The sequence below is a fragment of the Harpegnathos saltator genome, unplaced genomic scaffold, assembly GCF_003227715.2.
Source record: "Harpegnathos saltator strain DR-91 unplaced genomic scaffold, Hsal_v8.6 scaffold810, whole genome shotgun sequence".
NCBI lineage: Eukaryota > Metazoa > Arthropoda > Insecta > Hymenoptera > Formicidae > Harpegnathos > Harpegnathos saltator.
The window spans coordinates 107,946-124,622 of record NW_020230661.1 but is presented as its reverse complement, the minus strand read 5'-3'; the positions used below and the strand labels follow the sequence as shown (position 1 = coordinate 124,622).

Sequence of the window (16,677 nt, the reverse complement as noted above, 5' to 3'; positions counted from 1 at the left end):
CAAAATGGCGACGAGTAGAAATTGAGATTTCGAAAATTGCGAAAAATTTTCGTTTTCTGATGTTATTTCTTTTTTTAATGAAGATCGATGAAAAAAGTGAGATAGTCAACGACAAAAGAAAGTATCTGAGAGTATTGTGTAAAAATTTAAGAACGATCCATCGATTGATTTTTGAGATATTCACCGTTTGAGGTGTCGTCTTTGAAAACCATATTTCGAGAAAAACGCGTTTAAAGTTTAAAGTTCAGTTCAACTATTGTTAACAGCAGAATTTTGTAATTTACCTCTAGTTGGCAATTCCGGGGCCATATGAAGTATTTTCCACACCAATAGCAGCATTGTTACACGAAGACGTCTGTTGACGATGAGCAATTCTTCCTTCGCGCGTCGCTTCCTGTGCTCGCACTTCAGCCACATCGATGCACGCTCAGTCTTAATATTCACAATATGCGGTACAATTGTGATCAATATTGATTTCTAATGCATGCATTATTAATAAATATGTGACAGCACCTTCATTAAAAGTGCATGCAGCAATATTCGAAGCAATTTGCACAACGTGTGCACCGCTGTGCTGCACTTTTGGCGTTATGCGCTAAATCAGATTATTTATGCTTTCATATATGTTTCGCGTAAATCTACCGACGCATCTATCCAGTAAATTGTCACTCGAAATTTATTCATATATTGAACGAACGACTTTAATCACATTCATCGGCGGTTTATGTTGATATTGCTCTAAAGTTCCTTCGGCTTTTGCTCGCTGCCACGAGCACTACGAGTCTGATCTTGGAGGGCAATTTTCATGATGGGGCTCTTCATTTGTTGACGATTTGTGATGTAGTGTAGCCCATATTGCATCCTTCATTTTTATTATAGAATCGCAATTCTGTCTGATAGTGAAACCATAATATACTGTAAGTTCATCCATGAGCTTTCCAGTTAATTTGAACAGTTTTCTCTTTCTCCACATACGCAGAGGGGAACATCGAACAATAGAGACCCGAAACCAGTGCCTCCAGAAATATGCACACCTAGAAGAATGCCATATTCGTGAGCGCTTTACTAGACGCGTCAGGTAACTTCGCTATTTTTGCAGATATCGACATGAAATTGTCAGGATATATTCTCGAAATTTGAATCTTTAAGAAAATGTAAAAAAAATCGATTTTTTTACTCTGCTAAGTATATGTAATTCCTTAAGGGGTTTGTTACAAAAGTTATGTAGATTTTATACTTGGTACTCAATTTGAATCCTATAAGAGGTCCAAGACAAATTTGTTAAATGAAAATTTCTATTCTTTTTATTACATAATCTTACATATTTAATATTTTTTATACATTAAATACTTTTATTACATAATTTAAAGAAATAAAAATTTTTGTTTCTTCCGTTTTTTCTAAATCTCCTCCATCGGGCCTAAAACATCAGTTAAATGTTTTATTTTGAAAACTGGAATTAGTAGGTCAAAAAGATTATAAAGTTATTTGTTACACTATGCTGAAATTTTTAGCATAACGTACATTTTGATTTTGGCAGAATCTAGACGTAACATAATTATTCTTCTTTTGTTACTTTATGCCCGGATATCCTACGAAGAAAAAAGAAACTGTCTTATTAATTGCACATATGCAAAAAGTTTATCATTCCTTAATACCAAAATACCTTTTGTTAATAGCAATGGGGTTTTTTTCGTAGAAATACCATTTCGTTAAATTCCTAAATGGCATTTCAATACATATTGTGAGAAGTAAAGAAATTATATAAGATAATAGCAGCGGTGGTATGGTATTCAGTATCTGGATACAAAAAATTATTAAATCTAATAAATAATCAAACTATTAGTAACGCATGATATACTTGATTATGTTCCTAAAAATAATAAGAAAAATCGCATATATCATATTTTTATATACTTACTAATTTAAAAAGACTGAAAGTTCTTGCATTTCTTGCTTGTCCTACGTCAAATATAACTAATATATAATGTACCAGATAAACTCCATAAGTTAAATTTGCTAATGGCTGCGTCCAACGAGGTGTTAAGAAACGATAGTAAAATTCTGTGGAAGCAAAGATAAGATATATGGTAATGGATTTCGAAATAATTTTGGAAATAAAGTAACTTTTGAAATAATAAATACTGAGATATAATTAACACTTTTTTATTATAGAATAAATTAGTTAAAATTCAAATTCGATCAAACTATAAATTGATTAAAATATGATAAATAAACCTGTACTGTATTGTCTGAGTGAGAATATTAACTAAAATTACTATATTTTTAAAGTTTCTAACAAAATAAAGAATAAATTTTCCCAATTGACTGAATCTATAATTACAATAACAGTTATTTAATAATTAATACCGTGTTTACCAATATTCAAAAACAATAACTTGTCTTACACTTCTTAGCCTTTCAGCAATAGCAAACAATAGTAAATCATAACTCAAAGTAGTTCAAACATTTTACAATATGCTTATCATACCTGATTGACTGCTGATGGATAATAAAACTATCGTATAGCACACGCACAAGGCAGAAATAAGTCTTTGTAAAAATGCAAAAATTGCTTCTTCTAACACATTCGGCTTGCTCAATATAAGAAATTTATGCGCCCAACATTGGGTGGTGACATATAAAACCACAGGCATTGGGTAAACCAAGATATGTGACCAGAACTGAAAACACATGATGGTGCATGATACATAGGTATATCATATTCTCCAATTAGCTAATGTGGCGATATTATTTATTAAAATTGAAATTGGAAAGCTCTGGCCAATATTGTCCGTATACTTACTTAAGTTATGTTTATTAATAAAAATCTAGCCGCAACCAATGTTGCCTTCTGAATTTCTTTTTCTTTGATAAAAGATAATTGATTGATACATTTTTGATGCCACATAAGAAACATTAAAATACATTACAAAAATTTGTTTCTTTACAAAAACTAATATATATGTGAAGTTATCTATATCTAAAACTGGTACAAGTGTTCTCGATATTTGAATAAAAATAATACAAGGGAATATTATAAAATAAAAAATTGCTTATGAAAATTGCTATTAGTGAAAAAATATTTTACTTTAACATGAATTTTAAATTCGTATCTCAGTTTTTCTCTTTTACTCATGAAAATGATACAAAAGTTAGCTAAAAATATAATATATCATATATTCACATACCTTAGACAAGCGCCACGTACTATCTTTGTGATCGTGAAGTATTGCACCAGCGATTATACCGACAAGGTATCCAGTGGCACACATATGCGTTTTGATATAATACATTTTAAACTCTGCCACGTTTTCTAACATAGTTACGCTATATATGATAATAAAATAAGTAATTCATTAAGATTGACGCCTCTCACCCGCATTTGTTTCTCTATCTAATTAAATAAGTTAATTTCAGATAACAACTAAACCCGGATTAATTATGTCTCAATTAGAAATAGAATTGTATACAGAACAACAAAAGTAATTACTCACGATGGGGTGAACCGCACAACGGATGGTGCATCGTATACATAAGTGGCAAAAAAGAGTATGGTGCAACTCATTAATGTTAATATTCCAAGAAAAGAATATCCTATTTTACGTGGCATACGCCAAAATGCATATATCACAAATTGACTGCAGACAAAAAGTTGAAAGTCTGCCGCTAAATACCAGCCATGCATGACACACTGAAACACGTTATTTACATGTCAACGTTAACTGATTTTTTTCGGATATTATTTGGATTGATACAAACATAATTTTATTACCAATTCCGAATTTGCGACGTAATTGTTGATATACAAGAGATTTAACCACCAATTTTTCGCACAATGAGCGCTTTCTTCAACCACTATGTTCCAAAATGGTCCGGAACCCAATTGCGGAAGGACCCAAATGTAGAAACCAATGATTGTGGCATATAACGGTGTTAACCTAATATATGTAATTCATTACATATATTATGTGAACTTATATATACAGAGTGTCGCACTTTAATCTTGCCATGTAATTATCTACTAAATAACTTAATATTCGATGAAATATTTCAGATAGAGTTGATTTAATTTTAAGAAGGTCTTCTTACCATGGATACAGGGTATCTCATTTTATTGTCCCACCCCAAATAACTCTTCAGTATTGAAGTTTCAAAGAAAATGATTTGAATAAAAGTTGTAGGGATTTAAGTGAGCTATCTTATGATTACTTTGACTTTGACCTTGATCTCTATTTTCAAGGTCATTTGAAGGTCAACTTGCGTTTTCTAAATGGTAACCCTTATTTTTTATTACACTGTTTTTTTATACTAGTTAATTTGAACAACTTTCGAACAATCTAAAACATTTTTTCATTTGTCTAATAGTTTTTAAGATATCTGAGGAAAACTTGATAACTTTTTCAATATTTAACTTACGATATTTCGCTAATTATTTGTCGGAAGAAAAAGTGATTCCGTTCACTTATACAGGGTGGGAATTATAAGTTTACAACCCGAAGTGTGAAGGTAGATTGGGTTAAGACAAACATAAAAGTCCCATACTGTTTTGCGAGATTCGCAATAATTATCGAGTTATTAATGATAGGAATTTGAGGAATGGGAGCGCGCTGACATAGATGATTGGAGAAGCGTTGCAGCTACTCAGGCCACAGCCACAGACGTAGGTCCGGCGAGATAAAACAACGAATAATGGTGCATTGTCTTTCTCCTCGCCGCACACCGGCAACAGTTGCTGTATCGACTGGGCCGCGCTGCGGTCTAAGCAGCTGCAACGCTTTTCCAATCATTTATGCCGGCATGCTCCCTCTCTTCAGATTTCTCTTATTAATATCTCGATAATTATTGCGAATCAAGCAAAACGGTACGGGACTTTTATGTTTGTTTTAACCCAATCTACCTTCACACTTCGGGTTGTAAACTTATAACCCCCTACCCTATATAAGCTAAGAAAAATTAGAAAATTAGACGGATGGATTGCGCACGAACTAAATTCGGAGAGAAGCAGAAGAGATTTGATGTCCATGTTAACGAAGTTACTACATAGTGACTTTTTATATAAAATCATTATTGACGATAAGAAATAGATTGTGTACGGCGACCCTAAAAGAAGAAAACCCTGGATTAGGAAAGCTTGGATAAACATTGACATCGATGCGAAACCCAATGTTCACGCAAAATAAATTTTTTTTTCATTTAATAGGATATGAATGATATACAGGGTATTTCAAGAGAAAAGGTACACATTTCAGGAGGTTATAGTATGGACTATTTTGAGTAAGAAAGTTCATATTAACATATATCCAATTTTCAATAGGTGTGGAATTACAGCCATTTGATGTTTGAAGTAACCGCACACAGTTACGATGCGCGCGCAAGTGTGGAACAGATGACGAGCACTCAGGAATATGCGTTCTAAAGCAAATGGGACTTCAGTTGTAAGCTGTCTCTGGATGCACGTTGCGCGCTCAGAAGAAATGTATCGACTGGGAACTGCATCTGTCTCACGCAATTTATTGAAAGCACGTGTAAACACTCTTGAATCCGGTACCCCTCTGCGGTCAGGAAACCGTCTACGATGCTCTTCTCAAGCAGGACGAACACTTCCATTACAAAAACCGTATACAAATACCATATCGGCATATTCATGTATAAAGATCTGCGGCATTGTGCGAAAAACGTGAATCCATAGACAGCTTACAACTGGAGTCCCATTTGGTTTAGAACGCATATTCCTGAGTGCTCGTCATCTGTTTCACACTTGCGCGCGCATCGTAACTGTGCGCGGCTACTTCAAATGTCAAGCGGCTGTAACTCCATACCTAATGAAAATTGGACACATGTTAATATGAACATTTTTATTCAAAATCGTCCATACTATAACTTCCTGAAATATGTACCTTTCCTCCTGAAACACTCTGTATTATAAGTTGTTGCGATCTAGCCGAACAATTTATGATGAGTATTGCCAAAAAAAATTCATTTGGAAATAGAAAGGAAAAACAATTTACTGGCCAGGGGACACGACAAGTATTTTGCAGCACGATATTTTGGCTGACACACATCTTATAACTATAGAAGAGACTAAAAAATGCATCGATAATTTTATAGACTTAAAGTCGCCACCGTCTTTTCGAGAGGAGATTCGTCAGTTGTCCGATGGATGGAGAAAAGTATAAAAAAAAATATATAGCGAATATTTTGAAGATTGTTATGTTTAGTTTTTGGTTAACAAAGGCTCAATTTTTTCAAGGGAAACACCGAAATAATCTGTGCATCTAACATTTAAACATGATTAGCTTGACAAGATTTTATTGCGATGGATGAAATATATCCTCGAAACTTTACTTTCAGGCAGTGTTCTTGAAAAATTGTATAATTCTCAAGACATATGACTGGAGTATTTAAAATATAATACTCTGTGCATATATGTGTGTGTGGACATACCTCAAATATCTCGAAACAACATTCTTAACGAATTTAAGTGGTTTATGTTGATCCAAGTCTTTTAATAACTGAGTTGTGAGTAAAACGCCACTCAAAGCGAACATTATATTTATTGTGAAAGTGCCATTTATTAGTATTGCCATTAAAGGAAATTTGTACATCTGAAAACAAAGATATAAAATATTATGTAGGATATAAAATATTATGTAATTATTATATAGGAAAATATTATTAATGCATAAATACTATATATATTAACTTTAGTGTACATATGTTCAATAGTTTAATGTACCTCTTCTAAATCAATTGTATTAATAGTGGGAACATAAAAATATTGCATTCCATTATGCGTGTAAACAAAGCTGCTAATTGTAATGAAACGTATAAAATATATAGAATCAAGTCCTGTATGTGTATAATTCACGTGGAAAATTGTTTCATAATTTTTCCGAGCGGAAAAGTGTAACATGATATTTCGTATTACAGACATATTATTTCCTTCTCTGCTTGACACACGGTCGTACAAAGTGCTGATTATTATCAAACTCAGCAAAGCGAAAAGTACAACACTGAAAAATTATTTAAAGTTACATATATGATATTTTTTTCATATTTATGATGTGAATAAAATTTACCAGTAAATTCCGGCACCGAAATTAAATTTTGGTGCTTCTTTAATTGTGGAACATGAATTAGGTTGCACAGTTATCTGAAATTCAATATTTTTACCCGCTCCAAGTCTTTCTAATGGTTCCCTCAAGGCTATTTCTACAGTTTCCGCACTGCAGGTCGCCGGTACACATAAAGCCAGTTGTAAACGATTTCTGCGTACATGTCGGCTATCTTCCAATTGCTAAGTACAAAAATATTAAATAAATGAATAAATAATCAATTAGTTTCTAAATCGACGTGTCGTAAATAAATTGTAGTAAGTAAAATGTTAAACAAAACGGAACAGAAAAGAAATTTTATGTGACGAATATTTAAGTAAAGATTGTTTTTTGTTATCGTTGGGATTTTTTAATTCGCATCTGCAACTAAATATATTATATTGTACTTAAGGAATTGATTTCCGATTTGAAACACCAGTTTCCCATTTGGAATAAAAGTAAAAGTTAAAAAGAGTATCATTAGTCATGGCTACATTGGGTTCTTATAACTTTTGTTTAAACATTACTTTATGTAGAATATGATATCTTTCTTATCTTTCTTATCAAATGTATACAGGAATCGCGTTTTCTCTAGAATAGGTTTGAAGGATATTATCGATTGGCCAGAGAGAGCCTTGAGAGAGGTAACAAGCAGTTTAAAAACAATAGAAGTCAATCATAATTGAGTGTGAGACATGTCGTAAGCTCTTTATTTCAACTAAAAATAAATCTAATTTTGTTCTTAAACATGATTTGTTATATTATCCTCTTTAGTCGAGGACTTAATTCGCATATGATCACAGGACTAATTTTTGTATGTTTGTGGAATCGATCTTTAAACCTAGAGTGAAATCTTACATTTATTTCTTCTATTGTTATATAAACATTATCACATTAGATTTTTCTGTCAGATGTTACGTAGATATTTTAATTCGACTATTAAAATTATACATTTTGTACATATAGTTATGTAGCACTGTAATCTTAAATATAGTAGTATTGTATGTAATAGTGTATAGTATGTAGTAGTACGAAGCAGTATGTATGTAGTAATATATAATAGTATTTGTATTACAACTGACAATAAGCAAGCAAATATGGACGAGCAAGTGACGTTCAATTTAAATATTGAATATGGTTTAAACAGCAAACGTAGAGAGAAAGCAAGTGGAGAAAATTGTAGCGATGCAAAGAAGCAGGAATAGAGATGATCGAATTCGACATGAACAGATTGAGTTTTCTTCCTTATAATATATATTTAATACTTTCAAAATATGTTAAGGTTTGTATATATATAGTAATTATTCTTGAAGTACGTAATTTATAATTACACATTAATATCTTAATACAACTTTGTTCTATTTAGTTTCGTTCGATATGTTGTGAAGTAGAATGATAGAATACCTGTAACACTTCCCAAAAGGAATTGTTCATGTTCAATTCACTCAAAATATCATTCGTGTATCCTGAAACTGATAATTTTTGAGGAATCGATGTCACTTGCTTCTTATTGTATTCAATATTGACTAAACAATATTTGCCATTGATTTCATGAGCATTATCACTCTCTTCCACGATATGTACTTGCAAATTGTAACACTCATCAAAATTTCCCAAGTGTCTTGTATGACCGTAGAATACACCTTCCGGATACTTCGTAGAAGAATCAAACACTAAAATCAATGTAAAATATAGTACATATGTTACACATATAAGTATAAGCAGAGTTTTATTTGAAAAGTTTCCACTAATATTTTCTAAAATATTGTATGAAAAAATATTGAATATAAAAGTCGTAAAAGGTGGTTAGAGAAAAATATTTATGATAATGATTTTAAAAATTATGAGATCGGTGGTTTTCTAGGGCACTTCAATGTCTATTTTTCTTTGTTAAATGGAGAGGAGTATTACTCGTACGGGTGGGTTTGAAGAAGTAGATAATTTTACATGCAATGATTTAGTCCTTTAGATATATTTACATTTCCTTGACACTTATTTTTTAATATTTTCTTTACTACTAAAAAATGCTAGAAAAGATTAAAATATGCGCAAACTTATAACCGCACGCACGTCTACGTGCGTGAAAGAGCGTAGACATAAAAAAAGAATAAAAAGGGAGAATAAAATGTATCTACAATCATTTTTTCATTTATACTTGTTTCTTTCAGTAGTATGTTGCACCTCCTTTCTCATGAAATGACCGTTGTTAAAAAAAAATGGAGAAATAGCCAGTAAGATCCTATCGTGCATGTGTATTACTGTGTAACCTTGATACTATGAATTGCATCAAGAAGTATCACGGACATATCCGTGGTCTTCATGGGCTAACAATTATTTTGTAAGACTTTGAACCGGTATAATTATATGATATGATGTTCGAACAGACCTGGACGTTACAAATTGAACGCAACATAAATTAAACGAAGATTATATATAAAACATCGAAATCAAAATAACGTTACGATGATCGTCTATGTTTATATGTATATCTCTTACATGATACAAATATTTTCAAAGTAAAAACCAAACATGTTTACATTTGAAAATCATTTAAGAACATTGAGAACCGAAAAATAGAAATCTTTTGATAATAAAGTACCAGTTTGTAAGTTAATGCTGAAAAGAATGCTGTAAGCTGTAATTCCGAATGCAGAATGCTGTAAGTTAATGCTGAAGATATTCTGAAATCCATTGTTTTAAAACACTGGTTAGCGAAAGAGGAAAACAGTTGAACATCGTTTCTTAGATGTTCAACTGTTTTTCTCTATCGCCTACAAGGAACGGCAGTAGTTTTTGTGAAGTGTTCCGCGCATCACAGCCTTAAAACAATGGATTTCACGGCGGAAAAATATTTTGACATGTTGATGTGCTATGCGAGGGCGTATTGTAACGATCATGTCGCGGCGCATCTTTACGCGCAGCGATATTCTAATCCCGCGCGGCATCCTTCGCGAAATACTATTAGATTTTACGTACGACGAGCAAAAGAAACGGGGAGTCTCCTGCCGGTCCATAAACTCCGCGCTGGTGCACCCGTCCTGCATTCGATCCGCAACGAGGAGGAAGTATTGCACGAGATCAAGAACGATCCCGTATGTAGCGTGCGTGAATTATCGAGACGCCTACATTTATCGAAATCTTTGGTGCATCGCATTTTGCGTCGAAATAATTTGCGGCCCTACCGTTATCGACGCGTGCAACAATTACTTCCACGTAATGAAGTACCGCGGGCGCACTTTTGTGCAGGTATGTTTATTATTTTTATGAGAGACTAAATTAAAAAATGTTAATATATCTACGTGAAAGACGCGCAGGTCTTCTCGCATAGTGTCGGCGAAATGAATCATTTCCCGACCGTTTCCTGTGGACGGGTGAGGCGACTTTCACACTGAACGGCGTGTTTAATTCTCACAACACATTGCTGTGGCCGAAAATGCCGTTCGCCAATGCGCCTTTCAATACCGATGGTCGGTGAACGTGTGGGCAGGAGTAATTGCAGACAGAGTGGTACGTATTCTTGTAATTTGTAACATGCGGAACATGTTTTATTACACGTATAATTATTTAAATGGGGTAATTATTTTCAGATCGGCACATTTTTTTTACCGCCACGTCTCGATGGGCAGAGGTACACAGAATTCCTTGAGAACGAGCTACCTCTTCTTCTCGAGAACGTTTCTCTCCGTGCACGCGAAACTATGGTATTTCAGCACGATGGAGCTCCCGCACACTCTTCGCGTACAGTGCGAGAAATATTAAATATGCGTTTTTCGCACAGGTGGATGAGTCGCGGTGGCCCAATCACTTGGCCGGCACGGTCGCCGGATTTGAACGTTCTCGATTATTTTGTATGGGGATACGTCAAATCCTTAGTCAAGCAACGGCGCGATGGTACAGAAGAGGAGGTACGTGCAGCAATTATTGCGGCCTTCGCTACCATCACGCTGGATATGGTGCACCGACGCAACAGATAACACGAAGAGCTGACCTCTGCTTACAAGCTGCAGGAAGGCACTTCGAACAGTTACTACACTAATTAGTAACCGTAGATTAGGCCTACTGGGGAAACCACGTAGAAACAAACGCACCAAGCTATCTACCTCATCGAAGATGGTGTGGAAATGATAGCGTTTCCACGTGAAAAAATAATTTTAACACGCGCAATTGCGTTTAATTTGCATTTGTCGTCGTGTTTAATAAACATTTAATTAATGCCTGCAACCCAGGAGTGTGCGCCACACACTTTTGGCAAAGAGGAAACACGCTTAGATTTGCACGCGTTCATCATCGCCTCGCCGCGCACCGGCGGTGACAAAGTGTCAAAACGTCATCGCCTCAGCCTCGACGCATACAGTTTGCCGCGGATCGTCTACGGTATATAGTAGGAAGCTGGTTTCATGTCTGTGTATATATGCATGTGTGTGACTTATGAGAAGTCGTAATTGTTTACATATATTGATCTATTTTTTTATAAAGTTTTCGATATACTCCAGTCCGATTTTTCCTCCTTGACTGATTGTAACTAAAAAATTATCTATTATTTAAAATTGAGTTTATTACATTATTAGTTTAGTCAGACATAAGCTACAATATATGTAAAAATTGGCTAATTTCACTGAGCTCCAAAATCATATACAGAATTATAACAATAAATATCTATTGCATACTTTGGACTATAGGAAAAAATGGTATAAGGTAAAGTTGATTATACATAACGATACATAATTGTAGCACTTATAGCTTTCTTATTGCAAAGCACAAAGATGCTAAAGATATCTACTTTTTCACTGTTTGAAAATTCCATAATGATATGCTCTTCATTAAATTCATTTATTACTCTGTACGAGTCTTACAGGCCCTCTACAATAAGCCGTTAGTTTTAAGACGTAAGTAAATTGATCAACGACAGTCAGTTATTCCGAAAAGTTATCGATTGTAGAAAACTGCATCTTCCAATTTGCGTTTTGCGTGTTGCTATCTATGTAGATGGGCTGTTAGGAGTAGACGGCACTCTCGATGCTATCCAATATTTACAAACAGTAATATTTTCCGTAATATCATTCCGTAATAAGATCCATTTAGATATTTGATGTCAAATATTTGTTGGTGGAAATGATGATGGAAAATTTAAAAATTTAACGTTAATAAATCTCATTAATTACTCATTTTTAGTCATCTTACACTCTACTACTTTTTTATGCAGCATATTTTGAGAACTCAAGTTGTATAAAAAAATTAGGAGGGTTTTATTTAAAATAAAAATGCAATTGCAGTTTTATACTTCATCATCGCATCAACAAAGAATTAATTTTATAAGAAAATAATGTTCATTAAGTCATTCAATTTTTTCTAACACCATTCTTTCTACTATTCAAAGTTCAGTAAATATTAACTATTACTATTCTATGAGACATCCTGTATAATTAGCGAGGTCCATTGGCTTTTCTCATGTTTTAGCATAATTTTGATATTTAACAAGCTATTTTATAAGATAAGCCATCGATGTATAGTTTACAGTAATAACGTATAATAACGAACAATATCAAACAATGTTTTCGTTCCATATTTCAATTTGCTAAATATATAATTTATATAAACTTACTTAGTATAGCCCATGCAGAACTATTAAGTAGATCATGTAAAAATCTTTCCGTATCTTTCTCGCACGGTCCAGTCGGCAAATATTCCGACGTTGCAAAAATAATGGGTAAAAATGGGATATTTTCCAACGCCCATTGTTCCGGTGCTGAGTGATTCTGTTTATCCAAAACATGGGAATGTGTTGTTTCCAGTAATAAAAGCACTACACAGTATATCAGTTTTTGTCCGTACATTGTGTCGGTAAAAGACTGCCCTAAATAGTCGTAAAACGGACTATATACAGGGTGTTTGATAGCTGATCATGCAGACGAAAGTTGGAGATAGATTGGGTGTAGCCGAGAAGAAAAGTCATGTACCATAATGTGAAATTGGCAATAGTTACCGAGTTATTAATTAAAACATGTGAGCCAACGAGCGCATAGAGAGCGGAGGGCGGCCGCAGTAAGCACGTAGACATTGGATACAGGCGGAGTCAGCGAGTGACGATATGCGAGCGCGCGCGGCGAGGGGCAACGTAAACGACAAGAGGCGAGCGCGCGCGACGAGGAGCGAGCGAGCTTTTTCTTTATAGCTTTTTCCTTATAGCTCGCTCGCTCCTCGTTGTTCGCGCTCGCTCGCTCTTTGTCGCGCTCGCTCGCCTCTTGTCGCTTGCGCTCGCTTGCTCCTCGTCGTTCGCGCTCGCTCGCTCCTCGTCGCGCGCGCTCGCCTCTTGTCGTTTACGTTGCCCTTCGCCGCACGCGCGCTTGCCTATCATCACTCGCTGACTCCGCCTGTATCCAATGTCTACGTGTTTACTGCGGCCGCACTCCGCTCTCTACGCGCTCGTTGGCTCACACGTTTTAATTAATAACTCGATAACTATTGGTAATTTGACATTATGGTACATGACTTTTCTTCTCGGCTACACCCAATCTATCTACAACTTTCATCTGCATGATCAGCTATCAAACACCCTGTATACCTTAAAGAAAATAATTTGAATTTAAAATTTCTGAGAATAACAAAATACGTGTTGCGCTTGTACTTGGCGTCCTTTTTCACCTTATTCTTTAAAAAGGTAAGTTTTATATAAATTTTACTTGTAAAAACTTGTTATGTACACATATATACTTTAAAAAAGTATATATGTATATAAGTACTTTAAAAAAGATAATTTGAATTTGAAATTTCTAAAAATAACACAATACTTGTTGCGCTTGTACTTGGCGCCTTTTTTTACCTTTTTGTTTAAAAAGGTAAGTTTTATAAATTTTACATGTAAAAACATATATTACGTACATTTCTTGTTGTTAGATTTCTCTTGAATAATAATAACCTTTGAAAAGATATCTTCATATTGATTTTTCGATGGTATGGCTCATCATATCGTCTGCTCAGCATCAGCCGACTGGCAACCAAATGACGGGCGACATAACATTATCTTTAGATATTCCCTCTCACACTCTCCCCCTTCACCATCTCATCATCTCCTCTCTCTCTCTCCTTCCCTCCCACCACCTCTCCCCCTCCCTTCCTCCCCTCTTCTTCACCCACTCCTCTCTCTCCCTCCTCTCTCTTACTCCTTTCTCTCACTCGTCTCTCTCTCTCTCTCTCTCTCTCTCTCTCTCTCTCTCTCTCCTCTCTCTCACTCCTCTCTCTTTCACTCTTCTCTCTTTCACTCCTCTCTCTCTCTCACTTCTCTCTCCCTCTCTGTTACTCCTCGCTCTGTCACTCCTCTCTCGCGCGCTCTCTCTCTGTCACTCCTCTCCCCCCTCTCTCTTACTCCACTCTCTCTCTCTCTCTCTCTCATTCCTCTCTCTCTCCCTCCCCCTGCCACTCTCTCTCTCCTTTTTGCCACTATTTTCTCTCTCTCTCCCTGCCTCTCTCTCACTCTCTTTCTCTCTCTCACTCTCCCTCCCTCCCTCCTTCTCTCTCTCTCTCTCTCTCTCTCTCTCACTCTCCTTTCTCTCTCTCTCTCTCCCCCTCCCCCACTCTCTCCTCTCTTTGTCACTGCCTGCAATTCTTCGTCTTCGAATACTCTTGGCCGTCCAGAACGCTCTTTGTCGTCTTTGTCGTCAATACATCAAAATCACCAATTTTGAAATGTCGAAACCATTCTCTGCATGTTTTATCGGAAGGAGCCTTATCACTTTAAACTTCTACAAGCATTCGATGAGCTTCAGCTGCAGTTTTCTTCCAAATGAAGCAAAAGATTAACACTTCACGCAAATGACGCTTATTTGGCTCAAATTTCGACATTTTCGATGCAGTGAAAAGCAATGTTATTCATGCAAACGTATACTTTTATGTACTGAATGTTATTGACAGATGTCAAAACAAACTATTAAGCTTCGTTTAGACATTACAGGTTAACGATAGTTCTAGCTATAGCTACTTGTCGCTAAACGGACGGAACTTTCCGATTTACCTAATAGCATATTTCTCGTTTACACGCTCTCATTCGCTGCTGTTTGCTTTTTCAGCGCTCTCGTAGCGCCCCTGGTGTCGGGAAAGCAATGTGCACGTATATCCCCACTACTCTGCGTCCGACGTTTCTTTCTCACTGAATCGAAATTTTCCGTGATTCAGACTTTATCTTAAAGTGCCTTCACTTAGGGACAACGTACATAAAAAACACAAGAACACTTTTCTTCCTATTTTTTAAGGCTGAATCGATTGGGACTTAAAACCTCGATCGGTTCAGCCATTGCTGAGATATGAATATCTCACCTCGTTTCAACTCGCAGTTTCGCGTAATATAGGCACGGTATGCCTCTTGATAGCGCTGAGAATAGCAATGCCGTTTATGCCTATCTAACAGTAAGATTCGTATGAAATAAGAAATGAATTATAAATCAATAAAGAGTACATCATTATGGAATTTTCTAAAAGTGGAAAAGTAAATATGTTCAGCATTTTTGTGCTTTGCGATAACGATATATTGCTATAAATGCTGCAACTACTGTATGTATCGTCTTATCCGTAATGCTGCCAAATGTTTGTTATGTGATGTTGGAATGTTTGCACATTTACTTTAATAAATTTGAAATACTACATTAATTACTTCTTTTTTCAACTTTTTGGTCATCTTACACTAGTACTTTTCGACGTAAGATATTTTAAAGAGTCAATTTACATCATACAGAAAAAATCAAGAAGATTCTATTTCAAATAAAAATGCAGTTGCATTTTTCTAGTACACTGTTGTACCAACAAAAGAATTAACTTCATAAGAAAATAGTGTGCTCATTAAGCCATTCAACTTTTCCTGTATAATTAGTGTGAAATCCTTAGGCTTTTTTCACGTTTTAGCATAGTTTTAATGTTTAATATTAGTGCTTTTAATAAGCTATTTTATAAGGCTATCGACGCGACGTATATTTTGAACGACCAACATTAAACACTGCTTTTTTCGTGTTTCAATTCGCTGAACATATTATAATTTATATAAACTTACTTAGTGTAGCCCATGTAGAGCCGTTAAGTAGATCTTGTAAAAATCTCTCCGTGTCTTTCTTGCATGGTCCAGCCGGCAAATATTCCGACGTTGCAAAAATAATAGATAAAAAGGGCATATTTTCGAACGCCCATTGTTCCGATTCTAAGCAACTCTGTTTATTCAAAACATGGGAATGTGTTGCTCCTAGTAATAATAGCACTACACAGTATATCAGTCTTTGCCCGTACATTGTGTCGGTAAAAGACATTCTGCCTTCAATAATCGTAAAACAGACGTTAAATTGTCATATATATAAGGTAGGGGAAAAGATCAGACTTCTTGAATAACTTTGCAAATATGCAAGATAGAAAAAAAATGTTAAATATGGAAGTAGTAAAGCTTAAATGACACATCACATAGCAATACTGATATGATCTTGCACAACATCATCAAGGAAAGGCCATCTTAAAATTTTTAACTGAAACATTTTTTTATTTGGATAAAATTTTTTGAGATACTTAAGGAAAATTTTGTAACTTTTTTAACACTTAACTTTCGATC

At 35.0% G+C, this 16,677-nt stretch overlaps 1 protein-coding gene across 1 annotated transcript; it reads right to left on the bottom strand.

Annotated features, from left to right (window-relative positions):
• Positions 1–1,531: 1,531 nt before the first annotated feature.
• LOC105182991 (nose resistant to fluoxetine protein 6) lies at positions 1,532–16,434 on the bottom strand. The gene is made up of 12 exons (XM_025306923.1): positions 16,135–16,434; positions 8,502–8,770; positions 7,083–7,300; positions 6,740–7,016; positions 6,448–6,608; positions 3,776–3,941; positions 3,498–3,694; positions 3,192–3,330; positions 2,492–2,684; positions 1,922–2,064; positions 1,667–1,800; positions 1,532–1,592 (listed from the first exon to the last, which is right to left on the bottom strand). The coding sequence occupies exons 1-12, from the start codon at positions 16,382–16,384 to the stop codon at positions 1,559–1,561; spliced, it is 2,181 nt and encodes a 726-aa protein (XP_025162708.1). The 5' UTR covers positions 16,385–16,434; the 3' UTR covers positions 1,532–1,558.
• Between the last annotated feature and the right edge of the window lie 243 nt (positions 16,435–16,677).